General features: G+C 45.3%; 1 protein-coding gene across 1 annotated transcript in view; it reads left to right on the top strand.

Moving 5' to 3' along the window:
* myripb (myosin VIIA and Rab interacting protein b) overlaps window positions 1-21,526 on the top strand; it is a 439,089-nt gene that overhangs the window by 313,907 nt on the left and 103,656 nt on the right. The window contains exons 5-6 of the mRNA XM_068049915.1: window positions 6,452-6,532; window positions 19,920-20,017. Coding sequence (XP_067906016.1) covers window positions 6,452-6,532; window positions 19,920-20,017 — 179 coding nt within the window. The remainder of the gene's footprint in view (window positions 1-6,451; window positions 6,533-19,919; window positions 20,018-21,526) is intronic.

Here is a 21,526-nt window from a genome sequence, read left to right as displayed (position 1 = left end):
AGGAGGCACATTCCACTCGGCTGAGCTGCCCTGCCATACCTTAGCTTTACAAAAAAAAAATCACTACTAATATAATAAGTAGAATAACTGACCAGTTATTTGCCAATCAGCTTCTTCCCCTGTACCTTGGAGGCTGAAAAGGTAGAAAAGAAAAGACAACAAAGAGCACCTCCTTCCCCTAGGCAGTAAAATCCATCACACATAACTCACAGCCTTACTCTCTGTCCAAACAGCACTTTCTAATTAGTAATTACTAATAAATTACACTAACTAAAACCTTAGTAGTACCGACCTTACAACTTACAAGGTAGCTATTTGAGGGTTTAAAAAAAAAACTTTTTTTTTCTCTGATTTTTTAAGCTACTTACAGGCAATAACAGCTGTTACTTACCAACCATGGAAGCCCCAAGAGATAAGAGAGAGTTGAGAAGTTTCCTTGGTTTGATACAATACATGAGCTCCTTTATTCCGCACATGTCTGAACGCACAGCAAACCTGCGGGAGCTGATGAAAGAAGATGTAGAGTACCAGTGGTCAGAGTCACATGACAGGAGTTTCAACAACTCAAAAAGGTAGCATGCAAGGAGACAAATCATACTACGACAGAAAGAAACCTGTCACTCTGCAAGTAGATGCTTCCACAAAAGGATTGGGAGCAGCCCTGGTACAAGAGGGAAAGCCAATGGCATTTGCATCCAAAGCTCTAACATCAGCTGAGACAAGATATGCCAACATAGAGAGAGCGCTTTTGGCAGCCGTGTATGGATGTGAGACGTTCCACACGTATCTCTATGGGAGGAAGTTCACAGTGGAGAGTGATCATCGTCCACTGGAGCAGATCTACAAGAAAAGTCTAGCAAGTAAAGCACCAGCAAGACAGCAGAGGTTACTCCTGAGGCTTCAGAGTTATGATTTCACTCTGAAATATAAGCCAGGAAGAGAAATGGTGCTGGCAGACACCCTATCTCGGTTGTCACCACAGGAGAAACATGAGATAGAAGATCTAGGCATAAAGATTCATCGCCTAGAGAACGTAACACCACTGAAACTGAGTCAAATTAGAGATGAGACCAGCAAAGATAAGAAGTTACAGATGCTATCTCAGCAAGTGATGCAGGGATGGCCTGATAGGATACAGCACACACAGCAACAATACGGCAGTACTGGTCTATCAGAGATGACATCTCACTAGAAGATGGTGTTCTGCTGGCCGGATCCAGACTAATCATTCCCAAAACAATGCAGGAAGAACTTCTCCAAAAGATACACACAGGCCACATGGGAATGGAGAAGTGTAAGCTCAGAGCCAAATCAGCTGTGTACTGGATAGGCATATATAAAGATATTGAAAATATGGTGTCTACAAGCAATGTATGCCAGAAGTACAGAAACTCACAACAGAAAAGAGGAGAGGATAGCTACTGAAGTACCACCCAGACCATAGCATACTGTAGCAGTCGATTTATTCACACATAATCAAGAATGGTATCTCACAGTCACAGATGACTACTCAAAATTCCCTTTTATCCGGAAGATGAAAGACTTGAGAGCCACAACAATCATCTCAGCAGTATGAGTTCTGTTCACTGAGCGAGGGATTCCTGAAAGGTTTATATGTGACAATGGCACCCAATTTACATCCAGAGAATTTAAGGAATTCGTTGACCAGTATGGGTTCAACACCATCACCTCATCACCACACTACCCACAGGGACACGGCTTTATAGAAAGACACATTCTGACGGTCAAAAGAACACTTGTGAAATGCCTAGAGACGAAGGAAGACCCAAACCTGGCCTTATTGTCACTCCGATCCACACCTCTCAAGGCTGATATGAAATCACCTGCAGAGCTGTTAAATGGAAGAAAATATAAGACAACTCTGCCAAGCAAAATACATCCATCAAGTGACCAGGAGGAAGTGAGACAACAACTCACTGAGGCACAGGTAAGAGGAGAGCAACACGTCAACAAATATGCTCAATCCGTACCCGAGCTGTTGAAAGGACAAACTGTATACGTACAGGATCCAATCATGAAAACCTGGAGCCCAGCAAAGGTTGTTAGTGAAGCTGAGACTCCAAGGTCATAACATTGAGACTGAAACCGGTAACCAAATGAAAAGGAACAGAATCCATATTCTACCTACACTTGAGCTGGAACAACAGAAAAGACCATCAACAACACCGGAAACATCACTATCCAGCAAGACAACATTAACAACATCACCAGTAAGAGACACAACATCGCCTGTATAGTGTGCCAACTCACCACTGAGAGCAACAAATGCCAAATCTACAAGATGGAGGCACAACATCTTACCACCCAAGCAATACCGTGAATAATATTTTTTAGGAAAAGAATACACGCTATAAAAGACTCTAAAAAGGGGTTCAGATTATTTCCAAAAGCCCATTGATAATCGTCTTCAAGCCTTTCCAAGTTTAAAGTGTGATTATTTCCAACATCTGGGAACCAGAAAACAGCGAGAAGACGTAACAACAGTTAAAATGCTAAACAGGTAGTTTTACTAAACAATAAACGATTTGTTAGCTTGTCTGGGTGATCATGTTGGAAAAGCTTCTGATCTCTTAAGAAGAGGTTAAGAAGAGAGACACTGACACCAAAAGGTAACAGAACAGATAACGGAGACAGGTCCCAGAACAGGCAAAATCAAACAGGTAAAATGCAGGGAATTTAGTCTGTTTAAGGCAAGCAAGACAACTGACTGAACTGGGGCAGTGTGTACATTCTTTTCATGTTATTGTTGGCATCTTTCCATCTACAAGAGATGATGAACATGCAGCAAACAATGCATTTGGATGGGGTGTCTTCATGTGGTACACCTTTGCTCTTGGCTGTGGAGGCCAATCACATTCCAGCTTCCAAACCGAAAGGTTACTTTTCTTTGTTTACTGCATAGCCCAGGCATGGTTTTAGGAGGTGCAGACTTACCTAGCATCTGTTATTAATGGAGATAAATTATAACCGTTGAACCAAATAAATCTGACTATAATATTATTCTGTACTTCCATTTTAATTAACGCTTCGTAAACAAGCCTTGCCTGGATTCGCCTTCAAGCAGAGTGAATACGATACAGATTTTGGATTCAGGTCACAAGATGGTCCCGTTATTGCACTGCTGCATCCCACAGTTATGCAAGTGTGAGTCAACTCCCATAAAACCACACAGACTGCTTATGGGAGCGACTGACAATACTGAGCCCAAGACGGTATCGTAAGATACCATTTCACTTACATCACAGTGCTTCATGTCATACCCATTCTGCCGAGCATAAACTGTGGAAGTAAACTCAAAATCAATTTTTTTTTAATGCAAAGCGTTGGCTAAATATTGTAAAACTTAATAAACATGAGGCTGTGTAGGAGCAGATTTTTATTTGCACTGCCAGGGTGCTAACCTGGCGGACCAGAATGCCAGCACGCAATACAACCTGATGAACCTTTATTATATTTAAATCAATATTGTGAAAATTGGTGGGCTGAATTTTATAGACCCTCCCGAGGCAGGACCGGAGGTGGTGGGGGGGGCAGGGAGTGTCACAACAGGTGGCTTTGGGGGGGCAGCAGGGCAGAGGGCCCATCACCTCCCCGTCACCCAGCGATCTTCCCGGGGGTGGGATAGGTCGACGATGGCCTTCCTGCCCAGACGCCAATTGGGGCCCTTAAGAGGCCTATTAATGTCCAGTTAGAGGCCTCTTCCTGCTGCCGCTGGGACCTTACCAGCGGGGGTGCGGGGGTGGGGGGGGGGGGGGCTGTGCTGTGCCGCGTGGGGAGGACACCTTGTAAAACGGGACGCCCTCCTTGCGGGCTTGGGGGGAGGGCCCCTCCTCCATGGGCATTTTGTGGCCCGCGGAGGACCCCTATCGGGAGCCATATCACCCCCCCGGGACCCCCCCACCAAACGCAAGACTACCTCCCATACCCCCCTTGCCAGTGCCTCCAGACTGACCCTGGACACCCTGCCTCACCTACCTTTCATCCGGGGTTCCACTGCAGGGCCAGTGTCCAAGGCCTCAGCAGTACCAACAGTGGCCACCACTCCCGGTGGTGCTGCTGATACTGCTGAGCTGCCGGCCCTGTGATTGGCTGGCAGCTCATGGAGGTGAGAGCCCCTCCTGAAGCTTACATTTAAAAAAACAGAAGCTCGCTGTGGGGGGACCGCGAAAATTCAGGAGCGGTGTTTCCCCTGCCTTTTCAGCCTGGCGTCAGGAGTCCTGCCTCCTGCACAAAATTCAGCCCAATGTTTCTAAAATGGGTGGAGTTTCTGCTCCATCAGTTTTCTGTCTATCAACAAAGAAAAAAAGTCTGCCTTGGTGTTCTAATGTGTGTAAAGAACTTTTTAAAAAATCATTCTTGGGATGTGGGCGTCACTGGCAAGGCCAGCATTTGTTGCCCATCCCTAATTGCCCTTGAGAAGGTGGTGGTGAGCTGCCTTCTTGACCTGCTGCAGTCCATGTGTGGTAGGTATACCCACAGTGCTGTTAGGAAGGGAGTTCCAGGATTTTGACCCAGCGACAGTGAAGCAATAGTGATATAGTTCCAAGTCAAGATGGTGTGTGACTTAGAGGGAAACTTGCAGGTGATCGTGTTCCCATGCAACTGCTGCCCTTGTCTTTCTAGGTGGAAGAGGTAGTGGGGACATGGGTGGAATCAGGGGTTGGTTGCCTGAGGAAGCTCGGCGATTGGGTTCCCCCTCAACGCTCTTCGCCCAAGGCCTCTGACCTCCCCCCCACCCCGCCCCCCACCCACCTCCTCACCCCCCCACCCCATTTCCCACCAGGCCGCGATCTCCCCTGTCCATTCGAACCTCCCCACCTGCCCCCAATTGAAACCCGGTCCTGGTGCAGGGACCAGCTCCCCGGCCGACTGATGGATCATCACCGACGACACTAATTGAAACGTGTAAGATCCTGAGGGGACTGACAGAGTGGATGTGGAAAGGATGTTTCCCCTTATGGGAGAGACTAAAGCTAGGGGGCACAGTTTAAAAATAAGGGGTCTCCTTTTTAGGTCAGAGATGAGGAGGAATTTTTTCTCTGAGGGTTGTGCGTCTGTGGAAATCTCTTCCCCGGAGAGCAGTGGAGGCAGGGTCATTGGATGTTTTCAAGGCAGAGGTAGACAGATTCTTGACAAACAAGGGAGTCAAAGGATATCAGAGGTAGGCAGGAAAGTGGAGTTGAGTCCACAAACAGATCAACCATGATCTTAAGGAATGGTGGAGCATGCTCGAGGGGCCGAATGGTCTACTGCTGCTCCTTGTTCGTATGTATGTATGTTCAATAGCACTTCCACATGTGGGAGGCGGAGGGGGGGGAGAGGAATGTGCATTCCCCCCACTCCTGACCTTCTGACTCACCCACTCCCTACAGTTCAAGTCTATGAAAACTCTGTCCACTTGGGCATGGTTATGCCTGGATTGCACAGTCCACTGTCCAGCAATGCTAACCCACTTGAGTTTGCAGGGCGAGTGGGAGGAAACCTCATTAGCACGGGACAGGCATACACAAGCATCACTTCCAGTGCAGCTGCTAACCATAGTGGCTGGAAACTGTTCTCCCTTCCCACTTTTGGAGGGAGTGGGGGAAGGGCTTACCAAGGCATCCCCTGACAGCAGCCACGGTCCCCACAGCCTTTTGTAAGGAGCTGATCCATAAAAAATGTGAAAACTGTTACTTACTGCTCTTCAGGAATCCGGGGGATTTTTCTTGATTTGGAATCCACCAATGGGGCCCACATTGGCCCTTCTGAAGGCTAGTTTACCTCAGCTTCCACATGATCACCGGCCTCCACTGATTACCAATATGATCAAAGAAAACATCTGCAACATGCAGCCTTCTTTTAAAAGTATTTCTTCAAATCAATGATTATTTTTAATGAAAAAGCATTAAGACCCTAGATGACAGACTGAAACCCTCAGTGCAGAACACCACAGTGGGTGAAAAGAGCAGAAGACAAGGTAAATCAGTAAGTAATGAGCAAACTTGTGGGCAAAAGGGCCAAGAGGAAACTAAAGAAGTGGCAACACCCGGCCATAGGGAATCTCTGCCCCTTTGAGTCATTTCTTTTGTAAAGGGTGGATAGAGGATCTGCCGTTTACAAGGCAGGTAGAAAACTCCTGGAAATGGTGAACTCTCGGCATTCTCCAAGGCGTTCCACCGGTCTGCTGCTGGAGTTACATTGGGAGAGTGGTGAATGCCAAAGGAAATGCAACCCCGTTGTTTTTAACTCCCTGCGAGCTGTCCAATGCCTACAAATTAAATTACAGCCTTTTGTAAATACAAACCTGCAATACGAGGTATCGCTCTGAGACAGTAGCTTGATCTGAAGATGTTTTTACCTTGTATGGGCATTCAGTTAATACTGTTATTGATTAGCCTTTTCCAGTAAGTTTTCTTAACTCAAGACATGAACATTCTGTCCTGTGCAGAAGGCAATATTCTTGATGACAGCCAAGAGAATGAAGAGAGTGTTTGTGGAAATGACTCCACATCCTACAGACAAACTGAAGGTGAGGTTGAAATTGAATAGAAAAAGATTGCAGTGTTTTATAAATAATCTTCAGGCCTATGACTTATCCACTTGAAAGGATTACAGTGACATTCTTAACATGACGTACAGGGGTATGGTCGCAAAATTTTATGTTTCTGGACTAATCCAGAGGCCTGGACTAATGATCCAGAGACAATTGTTCAAATCCCACCACAGCAGCTGGGGAGTTTAAGTTCAGTTAATTAAATACATTTGAAATACAACGCTAGTATCAGTAATGGTGAGTTATCGTAAAAAAAAAATCTGATTCATTCATCTTCTTTAGGGAAGGAAATCTGTCGTCCTTACCCAGTCTGGTCTATATGTGACTCCAGACCCAAAACAATGCGGCTCTTAACTGCCCTCTGAAATGGCCTGGCAAGCAACTTAGTTGTACTCAAGAAGATGGGTCAGCACCACCTTCTCGGGCAGTTAGGGATGGGAAGTAAATGCTGGCATAGTCAACGATGCCCATGTTCTGTGAATGAATAAAAAAAAGTAAAAGATAGAATAGTCTGAGCTAGACTTTGAGACCTCCCGCCCCATAGAAATGGCCACACTATTCCACAGGACCTATCTGCAGCTGCTTATTAACCGTCCTGTGTCATATGTCTTGTTCCGGCCATTACGAAAGTACCACTCCACTACCAATTCTTACCCATATAAATGGAAGTTGCTAGACTCTGGCCCAGAAATTCGGACCCATCCAGTTTTGGGTACAGCTGAGGCACAGGATACATTTCCTGCTACTGAATGGTGAGGCCTGAGACTCCCCAGATATTGAGCTGTGGGCTTTGGTGACGCACAACAACCGGCAAAGAGAAAGCTCAGAGGTCCAGGGAAGACAGGGCCAGGGGTTAGAGTGCCAGGGATCACGAGACTGAAGATAGGGGGGTCCAGAATTGGAGGTTGGAGGTTCAAGAAGGCGGTGCACCACCTCCTTCACAAGGGCAATTAGGGATTGGCAATAAATGCTGACCTTGCTAGCAACACTCACATCTCAAGAATTAATAAATAAAAAAGATTGAGGGTTCGGGGCCGGGAAAGGAGGAGATTGGGAGTCGACGACAAGACCGGGAGTGGGGGAGATCCGGCCGATCGGCTCATTTAAGGTGGAGTTTAGGATGAAAACTTCTGCTCCTCTGGATTTGGCACGTAGGTAAGTTGCTTACCATCTGGTTTGGGCCTAGCAGGCGATTCCTAGGGCCTGATTCCTTGAGATTAGCTGGCGCTGGAGCCAACATCCTCAAAGCAAACTGTGGTTCGTGACACTTCTAAAACCCCCTTATAACTGCTGAACACAAGTGCAGTGAGCTGCATGTATCCATCGGAGCCATTATTGAGCATACAATAGCTGTAGCAAAGCAACGTTTCCAGTTCCATAACATCTTGGCATGTGTCCTACAGTATGGTTCACAAAGCTCTCCACCACTGGGGGTTTTCTCACCTCAAGTCAGGGTCTGTTGTAGACTAATTGATAGAGATTGATTGCCATGATTAGTCAATGACTCCATTATTGTTGTCTCATGTGACTATAAGGATGGTAGAAGACAAACTAGATGTACTTTGGTCTTTTTTTGACTAGCAATTCTTACAAACAGACAGGGCAAAGTGCCAAGAATGATCATTGCATTTTGCATGCTCCATAACTACACTCTTCAGTGAAGAATTGGCATGGACTAGCTGGGCCAGGAAGGCACAGAACATCTCAAAGAGGTATCATTAAGCTGCCTGAGGATTCGGCATTCATATTTGACGGCTGCAGGAGCTGTCTGGCAGTCTCTCGTAATGATCCCTTGCACGCTTTGCATGAATATAGCTCAGTCTTTTCCGTGCTCGTCGCACGCCAATGATGTGGGCTCCCATCATTAGCATTATAAGGAAGTAGCCTCCTACCTGACCCGACCTGCTCTGACAGGGCCAGTGCCAAAGGTCACAGCGGGTACTTACATTGAGAGGTAGGACCTACTGAATTTCAGCTCCATAGCATCACTGGTTGTGTGGAATGGAAGAATTGTGTAATTGCATGTGGTTGCAAAAGCATGGAGCTGTTGGTTGCATTATTATCAATTTTCTCTCTCTGTTATTTGAACAGTGGTGTTAACCTTTTTTAAAATACTGGAAAGATAAATTTGTTATGAGTGTTTATATGACAGCATTATTGGCAGTAGTTTACAAACTGTGACGTTTAAGATTAAAACACACATTTCCTACGCCATCTTTCATAAGAGCTCCAGGTATCTGCAAAATTGATTAAAGATGATAGATGATAGAACGTCCTTTTTGGTTTAGCTTTACAGGTGACTGTCCCATTTATAGAGTATTTCCAACAGCCTAAAGAAAATCCCACTTTGTGAACACCTTTTACAGTCGGTTCTGTTTCAAAGAGAGTTGTCATCTTTTGAGGAATATTTGGACAATTTAAATTCCTGGAGCAGCCAGTCACTGCTTGAAAAATTTCATTTGTAAAGTCACTATGTTGGCTGGAAAATTACAACGATGTGCAGTTTATCATCACTTACAGGTCATTGGATCAGTTTGTTATTTTTAAATTGAGAAATCAATGGCCACAGATCATGGGACACAACAGCACTAAGGTAGATGTATTTTGGAGGAAAAATACGTAAATGAAGTGAACAGTAATGTGAAAATTTGGGTTTTAGAATGTGTAGATTTTAGGAAGGCAAGACTGAGGTAAGGAGTGGCAAGTTTAAAGAAAAGAAAATTTTAGACAAGAAGACTATGAGATGAGTCTTGATTTAAGAACAGTAACAAAGTAGGAAGAAAGGCACATAGGATGGTCTATTTGGTGATAGGATGGTCTATTTGGGGTTAGGATGGTGTATTTGGGGTTAGGATGATATATTTGGGGAGAGGATGGTGTATTTGGGGTTAGGATGGTGTATTTGGGGTTAGGATGTTCTATTTGGGGATAGAATGGTGTATTTGGGGTTACGATGGTGTATTTGGGGATAGGATGGTGTATTTGGGGTTAGGATGATATATTTGGGGAGAGGATGGTGTATTTGGGGAGAGGATGGTGTATTTGGGGATAGGATGGTGTATTTGGGGTTAGGATGATATATTTGGGGAGAGGATGGTCTATTTGGGGTTAGGATGTTCTATTTGGGGATAGAATGGTGTATTTGGGGTTACGATGGTGTATTTGGGGTTAGGATGATATATTTGGGGAGAGGATGGTCTATTTGGGGTTAGGATGTTCTATTTGGGGATAGAATGGTGTATTTGGGGTTACGATGGTGTATTTGGGGTTAGGATGATATATTTGGGGAGAGGATGGTGTATTTGGGGTTAGGATGGTGTATTTGGGGTTAGGATGATATATTTGGGGAGAGGATGGTGTATTTGGGGATAGAATGGTGTATTTGGGGAGAGGATGGTGTATTTGGGGATAGGATGGTCTATTTGGGGATAGGATGGTGTATTTGGGGTTAGGATGATATATTTGGGGAGAGGATGGTGTATTTGGGGATAGGATGGTGTATTTGGGGTTAGGATGATATATTTGGGGATCGGATGGTGTATTTGGGGATCTGATGGTGTATTTGGGGTTACGATGGTGTATTTGGGGATCGGATGGTGTATTTGGGGATAGAATGGTGTATTTGGGGATCGGATGGTGTATTTGGGGATAGGATGGTGGTCTGAATTTTGTCAGTCCCGAAAATGTCCTGCTGTGGGACCAAAAGCGAGAGTTGACTCTGCTCCAGCGGGCAGCGGGACCCTGGGGTGGCGTTTTGCCGGGGCTGGTCAATTAACAGGCCCTCACCGGAGCAGCCATTCAGTTGAGGATGGTAGCTCACCCCCCACTAGAGTTGCCAGCCCAATCAGAGGGCCGGCAGCTCAGCAGCCTTTGTAGTGCCACCACTGGATTGGACACTGATGAGGCTGCAGCACAAGGGAGGGGGCCATCAATGGCAAGGTACCTCTGAAGACATGTAAGTTTTCCTGAGGAAGCCGGGGTCAGGTAGGCAAGCCCCAGTGATCAGGGGTTGGGTGGGGATGTTTATTGCAGCAGCAGCAGCGACTTGGGCATGGGGGAGGCCATTGTTGCCTTCATGAGCCATGGCGTACCCATCAAGAAGGGCCACCCTCACCCCGGGAACCCGCTGGGAGGCCAAAGATATCCCCAGGCAGCAGCAGGCCCTCTCAACACGGGGGCAGGAAGTGGTCCTAATTGGGTCCTTAAATGGCTCAATTGGCTGCCCAATGGGGCGGCACAGTGGCGCAGTGGTTGGGCGGCACAGTGGCGCAGTGGTTAGCACCGCAGCCTCACAGCTGCAGGGACCCGGGTTCGATTCTGGTTTCTGCCTGTGCGGAGTTTGCAAGTTCTCCCTGTGACCGCGTGGGTTTTCACCGTGTGCTCCGGTTTCCTCCCACGGCCAAAGACTTGTAGGTGATAGGTAAATTGGCTGTTGTAAATTGCCCCTAGTGTAGGTAGGTGGTAGGGAATATGGGATTACTGTAGGGTTAGTATAAATGGGTGGTTGTTGGTCGGCACAGACTTGGTGGGCTGAAGGGCCTGTATTAGTGCTGTATCTCTAAATAAAATAAATGGGCAGCTGTGCCACTAATGTTCCCACCACTGGCAATATGCCATGCGAGCGGGAAGATGTCCTGTTCCCCTCCCAATACCTTGCCTTGCCATATTGCCAGCTCTCCCTCCTTCCAGCCCAACCCCAAGGGCCAGAAAGATTCAGCCCGATGTCTTTGCAGGTAGCATGGTGTATTCAGAGATAACGCAATGTATTTGGGGATTGGATTGATGTTTGCAGATTAGAAGAAACCAGAGAGGAAACTCAAGATGGGCACACAGTAATTTCATGAAAGGTGACACAAGAAAGATGACGATATAAAAGAGGGGATTTAAATACGAGGATGAGAATTTTTAATTTGAGGCACAGGGGGATTAGGAGCCAGTGTAATTCAGCGAGGATGAAATTATGGGCGGAGGCTGTAGGATAGGATACAGATAGCAGAGCTTTGGATGAGTTTAAGTTTAAGGAGGTTATAAGATGAGAGGCCAGCCATGAGAGCATCAGAATAGTTAAGTCTGGAGGTGACATGGGACAGATGATTGAAGTAGACAGTCTTTGGAATGGAGAGCTATGGGATGGGAAGTTTAGCTCAGGTCAAATACAGTGACTAGTTGCCAGACATTCTGGTTCAGCCTAAGACAGTCAAGTCGGGGTTGGAATTGGTAGTTTGGTCTTCCCAATATTTAACTGGAGGAAATTATGGCTCATCCAAGATGGTACGGCAAGTGAACAGCCTGACAACACAGAGACACTGGAGGCAATGAGAAAGGTCGTAGACAGATAGAGCTGAGTGTCGTCAGTGTTCATGTGGAAACTGAACCCAAGTCTACAGATAATGAAGCCAAGGAGCAGCATATAAATGAAGAGGAAGGGCCTAGAATAGATTCACAGGGGTCTTCAGAGGTAACATCACGGGGGTAAGAGTAGAACCAACCAAGGACAGTTCCACTGAATATGGGAGATTGGTAGAAGTTCCTCAATGGGGGTGGGGGAGGGGCAGGATTGAAAAGTACATCAGTGGGTATCAGAGAAGTACTTAACAGCAGAAGAGAGGCTAGATAAGTCCCTAATTGGGGGGAGAATTGAAATAGGACTCCAAGCCAGAAGCTGCATGGGGAAGTACTTAATAGTGTTTGGAGAGGTACTACACCAAAGGCACCCAGTATTGATGGGGCTTGGAAATGTTCCTTAACAGGGTATTGCTCAGGCCGGAGAAGTGTTAGAAGTGATGTACCACAGGGGTCAGTGCTGGGTCCACTTTTACTCTCCGTTATATAGAACACAGACTCAAATTTGCTGCCAGTACAAAAGTAGGAAGTTTGAGAAGCAGTGAAGACTGAAAGACATGGGCAGGCAGGTGGCAGGTGCAATTTAATATGAAAAGAAAAAAGACTAAAGAATGGGACTGTAGACTTAAAGGAAGGTCACTGGAGGGTGTGGATGAACGAAGAGACCTTGTACTTCAAAACATAATCCCTTGAAAGTGTAATTACAAGTAGATAAAACATTAAAAAGGCAATATCATTGATCTTTTTTTAAATAGGGGCATAGAGTGCAAGAGCAAAGAGGTAATGATGAATTTATGCAAAGTATTGGTTAGGCCAAAGTTAGAGTTAGTGTGGTATAAGGGGGCTGCAAAATGGGTAAGACATTAATCCCATAGAGGACATAAAGCATAGATGCATCAAGGTGATGAGAAACCATAATTATGAGGAGTGACTTGAAATACTGGGGCTATTCCACTGCTGTGCAGAAGGCTAGCAAGAGATTTTTTTTTAAATTACAGCAATTACCATGTACAGAACTATGCACAGTTCTGGCCTCCATAATTATAAAAAGAGTGTCAGGCACTGGAGAAGGTACTGAAAAAATTCACAAGGATGAATCCAGAACTGAATGGATATACAGATCAGGAAAGACTTTTTTTTTTGATTATTCATTCATGGGGATGTGGGCGTCGCTGGCTAGGCCAGCATTTATTGCCCATCCCTAATTGCCCTTGAGAAGGTGGTGGTGAGCTGCCTTCTTGAACCGCTGCAGTCCATGTGGGGTAGGTACACCCACAGTGCTGTTAGGAAGGGAGTTCCAGGAGTTTGACCCAGCGACAGTGAAGGAATGGCGATATAGTTCCAAGTCAGGATGGTGTGTGACTTGGAGGGGAACTTGCAGGTGGTGGTGTTCCCATGTATTTGCTGCCCTTGTCCTCCTAGTTGGTAGAGGTCACGGGTTTGGAAGGTGCTGTCTAAGGAGCCTTGGTGCATTGCTGCAGTGCATCTTGTAGATGGTACACACTGCTGCCACTGTGCGTTGGTGGTTGAGGGAGTGAATGTTTATAGATGGGGGTGCCAATCAAGTGGGCTGCTTTGTCCTGGATGGTGTCGAGTGTTGGATCCCATTAGTTACACAAAGAGAGACGAAGTCCGACTGTAGCTTTAAGAAACTTTATTGCAGTACTTCTTGGTTACATCATCAGCAAAGCAAACAACAATAACACCTGGGCTCTTCTCTCCTCTCCCTTTCCTCTCCTGCCTGAGCAGGGAAATCAAGCCTTTCTTTTAGTTATTCATACAAATCAGTGACACTCCCTTTATTTTCCCAATTGGTTTACAAACTCTGCAGTTTCTTGGTGTCATGGCCTGATTGGGGTACTGCCTTGTCACCTTCCCCTCTAGCAGTTTCTCATCCCCCCTATCTCCTTGGACCGTTAGGCTGATTGCTATACAATGGGCTACTATTATACAGCCTGCAGCTGTCCTGTTAGTTTTTGCTTGTTAGTCTACTTCTACTGATAAGCTGTCTGTGCAGCCCTGAAACTATGAAGTTAATTCTGATTAGCTGTCTCTGCAGCTCCGAGGTTAGTTTGTTAGTAGTACATGATTGATTAATTATTTCACCTTAAATGTCCTCATATTATTCTGTCCCCACATGAACTTATTGAGTGTTGTTGGAGCTGTACCCATCCAGGCAAGTGGAGAGTATTCCATCACACTCCTGACTTGTGCCTTGTAGATAGTGGACAGGCTTTGGGGAGTCAGGAGGTGAGTTACTCGCCACAAGATTCCTAGCCTCTGACCTGCTCTTGTAGCCACGGTATTTATATGGCTACTCCAGTTCAGTTTTTGGTCAATAGTAGCCCCTAGGATGTTGATAGTGGGGGATTCAGCGATGGTAATGCCGTTGAATGTCATGGGGAGATGGTTAGATTCTCTCTTGTTGGAGATGGTCATTGCCTGGCACTTGTGTGGCGCGAATGTTACTTGCCACTTATCAGCCCAAGCCTGGATTTTGACCAGATCTTGCTGCATTTCCACACGGACTACTTCAGTATCTGAGGAGTCACGAATGGTGCTGAACATTGTGCAATCATCAACGAACATCCCCATTTCTGACCTTATGATTGAAGGAAGGTCATTGATGAAGCAGCTGAAGATGGTTGGGCCTAGGACACTACCCTGAGGAACTCCTGCAGTGATGTCCTGGAGCTCAGATGATTGACCTCCAACAACCACAACCATCGTTCTTTGTGCTAGGTTTGACTCCAGCCAGTGGAGGGTTTTCCCCTTGATTCCCATTGACCTCAGTTTTGCTAGGGCTCCTTGATACCATACTCGGTCAAAGACTGGGAGCTCTTTTCTGTGGAATAGATAAGATTGAGGAGTTAGCTAACAGAGGTCATTAAGATTATGAAAGTCTTTGATAGGGTGGATGCTGAGAAGGTGTTTCCATTTGTGGGGAAGACCAAAACAAGGGGTCATAAATATTAGAAAATTACTAGTAACTACAATAGGGAATTTAGAAGAAATATTCTACAGATAGATCAGATTAGTTTGCTCTCCAGAGTGATACAAATATACCTGTATAAATACATGTTCAAGGTTAGCTTTACTCGCACAGTCATTGAGCCACAAAGGTGTCTCTTCCATTTATGGAATTTGGCCAGGTTGTATCTTGTTACTGTCTTGTAAAATGTTTGAACACCTATTCTTCTGTGGGCGATAGTGATAAATGCCCCAGATTTTGCAGTAGTAATGATGGCAAAACTATCAGCGTTTTCCAGCATTACTCCTCTGAAACTGACCGCAACGTTTGGAGTCCACACATTTGCAGCTAAATATGGAAATCCAGAGGTTGGTGTCAGTGGTTCCCCACAAGGTGCACTCTTAATATCGCCCAGAATGCAATCAGTGGAAAATTGTTGAACTGATGCGAATTTCCTCTGCTGTACCAATAGTCTCGCTGTAAAAACCCTTCAAAAAGTTACACCTTGTTGAATGAGGTATAGCTGGGTTTTTAGTTCATAATTACTTCTAAACACCCTCACTGGCCTGCAAAGAGTAATTTTACATTTGCTGTATGCCAGATTTCTCCATTATGATAAGAAATTCCACATATTCTTGAAATATATATTTTTTAATTTTTTGATATTTTAGCGTCTACATAAATCCCATGTGTATGTCCCAAATATTTAGTTTGCTATCTGTAAAATGTAAAATTAAAAGAGAAGGGATTCGGTGGATTTTACTTCCTGCTTTGCTGTCAGTGAGAATACTTTAATGTGATTGGCTGCTTACCCTGCTTGATGACATCACTGTTGCTGGGCACCTGGAGATCCCCTTGACTTGGTGCCAGTTTCAAACTGACTTCAGGAAAGGGGAAATCTGTACCACAGAGATATCTAGATCTTTGTGGGCAGTTACTTCCAGGTCAGCAGCAAGCACTGTTGCTTCACCACTGACTGCAAAATCTGGGCCATGAGGCCCAATAATTGTGCTTTTATATCAGTAATCTTTTTAACAAATATTTGCTTATTAACAAGAGCCCTTATAAAGAAAAGGTTAAGTCGGTATTTGCACAAAGCACCACTGAGAGCAATGATGTTTTTATGAAGCTGATACACAAATTATTTTTTCTCATTAATTAATTTAAAGTTGTGGTTTCACAGCAACAGAACTTCATCGGGTCCTTGCTTCAGAATAGTGGGGGGAGGGGAACTGTTTTCTGTGGAGAGCAGCAATCCAAGAATGAATGGTGAGAGAATTGTAGATAGAAGAATATTCTCAAAGATTTCTTAATTTTTCAATTTGTCAGCCAGCCTTGAGAGTGTTGGAGGGCTAGTCGATAGTGAGAACCATGACAGCTAACTCCAAACCAATCCTCATCCATTTTCCACTCTCGTGTATGCTGGGAGGGTCGGGGGGTGGGGGGATTAGTAACAACTAGAAAGGTTTGACGTTGGAGAATAGTTTTTAATGTTTTGGGTGGTGAGCTGGTCCCAAAATGACAAAGGAACTTGGATAACTTGAAAGGCTTTTTCCCCTTTGTACGATCTTGCCTTCTTAGTATGGTATTCAAGCATTAATTTTACATTTGGAATACTGTGTCCAATTTTGAGCACTTCATCTTCAAAAGGCCATTGATGTGCTGGAGAATGCTGAAATAAGATTGATCGCTGTTGCCTTAGGAAATGGGCTTTCTGTTAAAAGAAGGGCCTTGCAGAGTCGAACATGTTCGCAATAGATCAAAGGGAAACTGAGTCGGGTCATAAGTAAGGTCTTTGAAATGCTGAAAAGCATAGATGATGTGGATTTATGCCCGCCATCTGACTTAGGCTGTGAGATTAGAACGCTGGAAGGCTGGTCAGACTTTATTCATCCGGCACTTTTGCGTTCTTGGTGTAGTATTTAAATACTGAATAAGCCTCAAGTAAGACCAGAAACTCTTCTCTTCTTCTTTGGCCTCTTTGTCTTGAGAGACAATGGTTAAGCGCCTGGAGGTGGTCAGTGGTTTGTGAAGCAGCGCCTGGAGTGGCTATAAGGGCCAATTCTAGAGTGACAGACTCTTCCACAGGTGCTGCAGATAAAATTGGTTGTTGGGGCTGTTACACAGTTGGCTCTCCCCTTGCGCTTCTGTCTTTTTTCCTGCCAACTGCTAAGTCTCTTCAACTCGCCACACTTTAGCCCCGCCTTTATGGCTGTCCACCAGCTCTGGCGATCACTGGCAACTGACTCCCACGACTTGTGATCAATGTAACAGGACTTCATGTCGTGTTTGCAGACATCTTTAAAGTGGAGACATGGACGGCCGGTGGGTCTGGTACCAGTGACGAGCTCGCTGTACAATGTGTCCTTGGGGATCCTGCCATCTTCCATGTGGCTCACATGGCCAAACCATCTCAGGCGCCGCTGGCTCAGTAGGGTGCATATGCTGGGGATGTTGGCCGCCTCGAGGACTTGGAGATACGGTGCTGCCACCTGATGCCAAGGATTCTCCGGAGGCAGCGAAGATGGAATGAATTGAGACGTCGCTTTTGGCTGACATACGTTGTCCAGGCCTCGCTGCCATAGAGCAAGGTACTGAGGACACAGGCTTGATACACTCGGACTTTTGTGTTCCATGTCAGTGCGCCATTTTCCCACACCCTCTTGGCCAGTCTGGACATAGCAGTGGAAGCCTTTCCCATGCACTTGTTGATTTCTGCATCGAGAGACAAGTTACTGGTGATAGTTGAGTAGGTGAACTCTTGAACCACTTCCAGAGCTACAAGGCAAAAAAATTATGTTAGTTACTCTGCGTCAAGTACTGAAGCCATCTAGTTATCATATAATCATCTCCATTTATCCTAGCTTGTCATATTTTCAAATATCATGCAGTTTTCAAAATGGACACCATTTATTTGCTCAGTGTGATGTGTCAGTAATAATATCTGAAAAGCTTTCAGTCAACAGATCAGGCAGTGCTTCCACCCCATATAGTTTGATCAAAACCTTACTGGGACATACATAATTTAAGACTGAGCTCAAAACACGAACAATTAGTGGCAACAAAGGGGGTGTTGAACCAGTCACCTGGGAGATTCTTGCAATCTAATATTTGATAAAGGTATGTTTCAGCTCAATTAGGATCACTCGTTCATTTATTTCTACACCTCCAAGACACAATTTAGAAAATGAGCTTCCCTGTTATCAGTGGAAACACAATTTAGTTTGGTTTTGAGTCATCGTTCAGAGGGGCAAGTGCATTGAGTTGGTTTCTCTGATCTTATCATCTATAATGGACTCACAACAGTGCTTCTTCGTGGTATATGAGCAAACAAATGTGATGGATGAAAATCAAAGTACAAGCATCACTGGTATTGAAAAATAAATTGAATTGGATGCAAAGATAAAGGAAGGCTTAAAGAGACATGCATAACCTCGCTTTGTTTGTTTATCAGTTCAGAGAGCATCATGTTGGCATTTGAAGTATAGAAAGTCCAGTGTTACTTAATACAAATTGTGTTGTACAGCCCTCAGAAAATTATAGGTGTGATCTTTTGCTTCACTGCTCTTGATGCACACAAGGATCTGAATTTTGTTGATGTCCTGACATTGGGATCCGTGACAGGGTGGGGGTGGAGGGGGAGGTACGGGAAGAGTGTAACAGCAATGGCTTGCCACGGAGCACGACACCAGGAGTGCCAGGCCTGATCTTTCTGGCGCGACAAGGCTCCGTGGCGGCCTCCCCATCTCTGGGCAACGGGACCTGACTTTGAATATGTAAGTTAAGGAATGAATACTTTTAAATAAAATTGTCAGCAATCTTACCGGCTGCCCAGGATCTCCCGAGTGGCAGCGGGCACTCATGCACCTTCACTTTCCCATTCAGGGAAAGCTGGTGCCACCGAAGTGGGGTACTTAGGACTTTCAATGTAGTGGGGTGGGGTGGGATACGGGGTCAAATGTGAATTTCTTGTGTAAGAGAGGGGGGAAGGGGTGACCTCTGCACTTTGAACAGTCGGAGGGGCGAGGGGAAGGTCAAATCTTCCAGGTAAGTGTTTTGGGGAGGGAGAGGGCAATTATCATATGTAAGTGTTTTTGGGGGTGGAGGGGGGTGGCAGAAGGGGCGATTTTTTTTTTTTGCAGTGTATCGGGGGAGGGTACGGCTTTAAATATTAAAATATAGCTGCAGGTCTGGCTGCCCTTTAAAAATGGCACAAGCGTCTGTGCAGAGGCAGCTGATGCTGTTTCCGGCATCACAAAGCCCGCCCCCACCATGTGATTGGGGGGAGGCGGCCCGACCAGAGTATTATCCTGAGCCGCTGTGCACTAGATGGCAGGAGCACGGCGGTGCACGGTCCACATGTACGGGCTGCCATTCTTATCACCCGCTGCCACTCCTGACAACAGGAGAATACAATTCATCCCAAGCTGTGCCTATCCATTGTGCATCATGATTTTGAATCCCAATTGTTTTCAAAGACGTGCCTGCCAATTCACATTCTTGCTTGACCGAAACATAGGTTGAGTTGGGTTTGGAGAGCAGCAAACACAATTTGTGGCCCTCCTGCCTTTCTGATCATTCATTTTGAGGAATGGAGAATTGGAAACGCTGCAAAATCAGGCAAGCTGACCTCCGCCAATCCACACTCCAGTTTGAGAGAAACTCTCCAGTGGGAGCAGTACCATTGTCTAGAGCTAGGGTGGGAAGACTTGCACAGGTTAGCAACTGTAGAAAAAGACCCCAGTTTAAGTCACTGCCATCAAAAGTGAAGGGGAGAAAATATTGGGTGAAGCTAACTCTGCATGATTATTTTACAGGGAGTAAGGAGTTAAATAATGGGTTATAAACAGCAATGTGCCAATTGATCATAAAATCTAGAACTATTTAAATTTCATATTCATCTTGAACTGTAACGCTTTAAGCCCCTGGGTGTCCAATGGCCATTTATCTAGCACATACGTGCGAGTGTTAAAGGCAACAAAAGGATGTATTCTGATGTTCAGCGTGGCATGAACAGTGTGAAATTTAATCTCTCATCCTTCGTTAAAGGTCACACTATCACTGAAACTCTAGCTGTTGCTCTGCGGGTCGCAGAAGAAGCAGTGGAAGAGGCCATCACCAAAGCAGAATCCTACAGTGACAGTTTGGTGAGTTCCTGGATCAGTGACAACAAATGTACATCAGTGTCTTCTGTGCCACCTACAGAAAGGCAGACGAATTAAAAAGTAGAAATTTGTTTTGGTCAGTAACATAAAATGGGCAATAGCAAATCGAACCTGTTTCACACTCCACCAATTATCTTTTCTCTTGAAGGCACTGGAAAGTAAATTGGACGGAGTGCAAAACAGGATGCTAATTTACTATCGCTTGTCTTGCCTTACACTCCACACTACCCTCACAAACTCAATGGTATTTACTTAAATTACTAATAAAAGGAAAGAAACTCTGCTGATAACTGTCAGGAAAGACAGTGTGTAATTGAGCTAATCAGGCCCGAGCATTTGCCACCTTGTTTGTGTGGAATTAGCTGACCCTGAGCAGGGCAATCTTACTATTGATCACTGTCCAGTGATCCTGCTGGAAGAGAACATGGGGTTGACTTTTCAGGTGACCACTTCCACCAGGTGGGACGCAAACGAAGTGAGCCCACCGCATTTGGAGCAGCTCACTGATTGCTGGGCGCCACGAATCTGGCAACTCTATGATGAAGCCCAGCCAGTGTTGTTAAGCTAAAAGGATAGGAGGAGGCGATCCTGGGGACAAGTCTGCCAAAGGTGCGGCATTGGTGGGGGGGCAAACCCTTTTTGAGTTTGTTTTCTGAGAAATCTGCAACATTCCCTTTAAGGATAGTTGGTTAGGCTACTCAATGCCAAGTAACAATGGATGAGGCTTCCGCGATGCGTTCTCATCTCGTTGGTACTTATGATTTGCATTGGGATCCTTGTTACATGACTCTGCTGTGCATTGGTGGAGACCTGGACATGGGCAGGGACAAGGCAGTAATTGCTGCACTGCTATGTTAATCACACCAACACCCTTTTCCTAGCTCGGTGAAGGGCCCAGCAACTGTGTCCCCCTCTCCCAGTTGAAGAGTCTATTAACACTCTGCTCAGACATGAAGACTGGTCATAAATAAAAACAGAAAATGCTGGAAATACTCAGCAGGCCAGGCAGCATCTGTGGAGAGAGAAACAGAGTTAATGTTTCAGGTCAATGACCTTTCATCATAACTGGGAAAAATTGGAGATGTAATAGATTTTAAGCAAGTGCAGAGGCAGGGAAAGGGGGAGAGTGGGAAAGGGGGAGAGTGGGAAAAAGAACAAAATGGAAGTCTGTGATAGAGTGGAAGGCAGGACATATTAAGTGAGAAAAGGTTTGATGGTACAAGACTAAAGGGAGTAATAATGGACATGTAAAGAAACAAAAGCAGAATAATGCGGATGCTGGAAATCTGACAAGAACAGTTCTAATGAAAGGTCATAGACCTGAAATGCTCTGTTGCTGTCTCCACAGATACCTGCTGAATATTTCCAGCGATTTCTGTTTTTATTAAAGAAACAGAGGATGTGTCTGGGGAAAATGGGAATGGCAAAATCATGAACTGCTGTTGTCTGAAAATAAAAAAAGCACAACGCAAACACAAAATGATGAAATAG

Source organism: Heterodontus francisci, chromosome 2 (genome assembly GCF_036365525.1).
Source record: "Heterodontus francisci isolate sHetFra1 chromosome 2, sHetFra1.hap1, whole genome shotgun sequence".
NCBI lineage: Eukaryota > Metazoa > Chordata > Chondrichthyes > Heterodontiformes > Heterodontidae > Heterodontus > Heterodontus francisci.
Note: the sequence above shows the minus strand (reverse complement) of the source record. Positions and strands in the feature narration are given on the sequence as shown.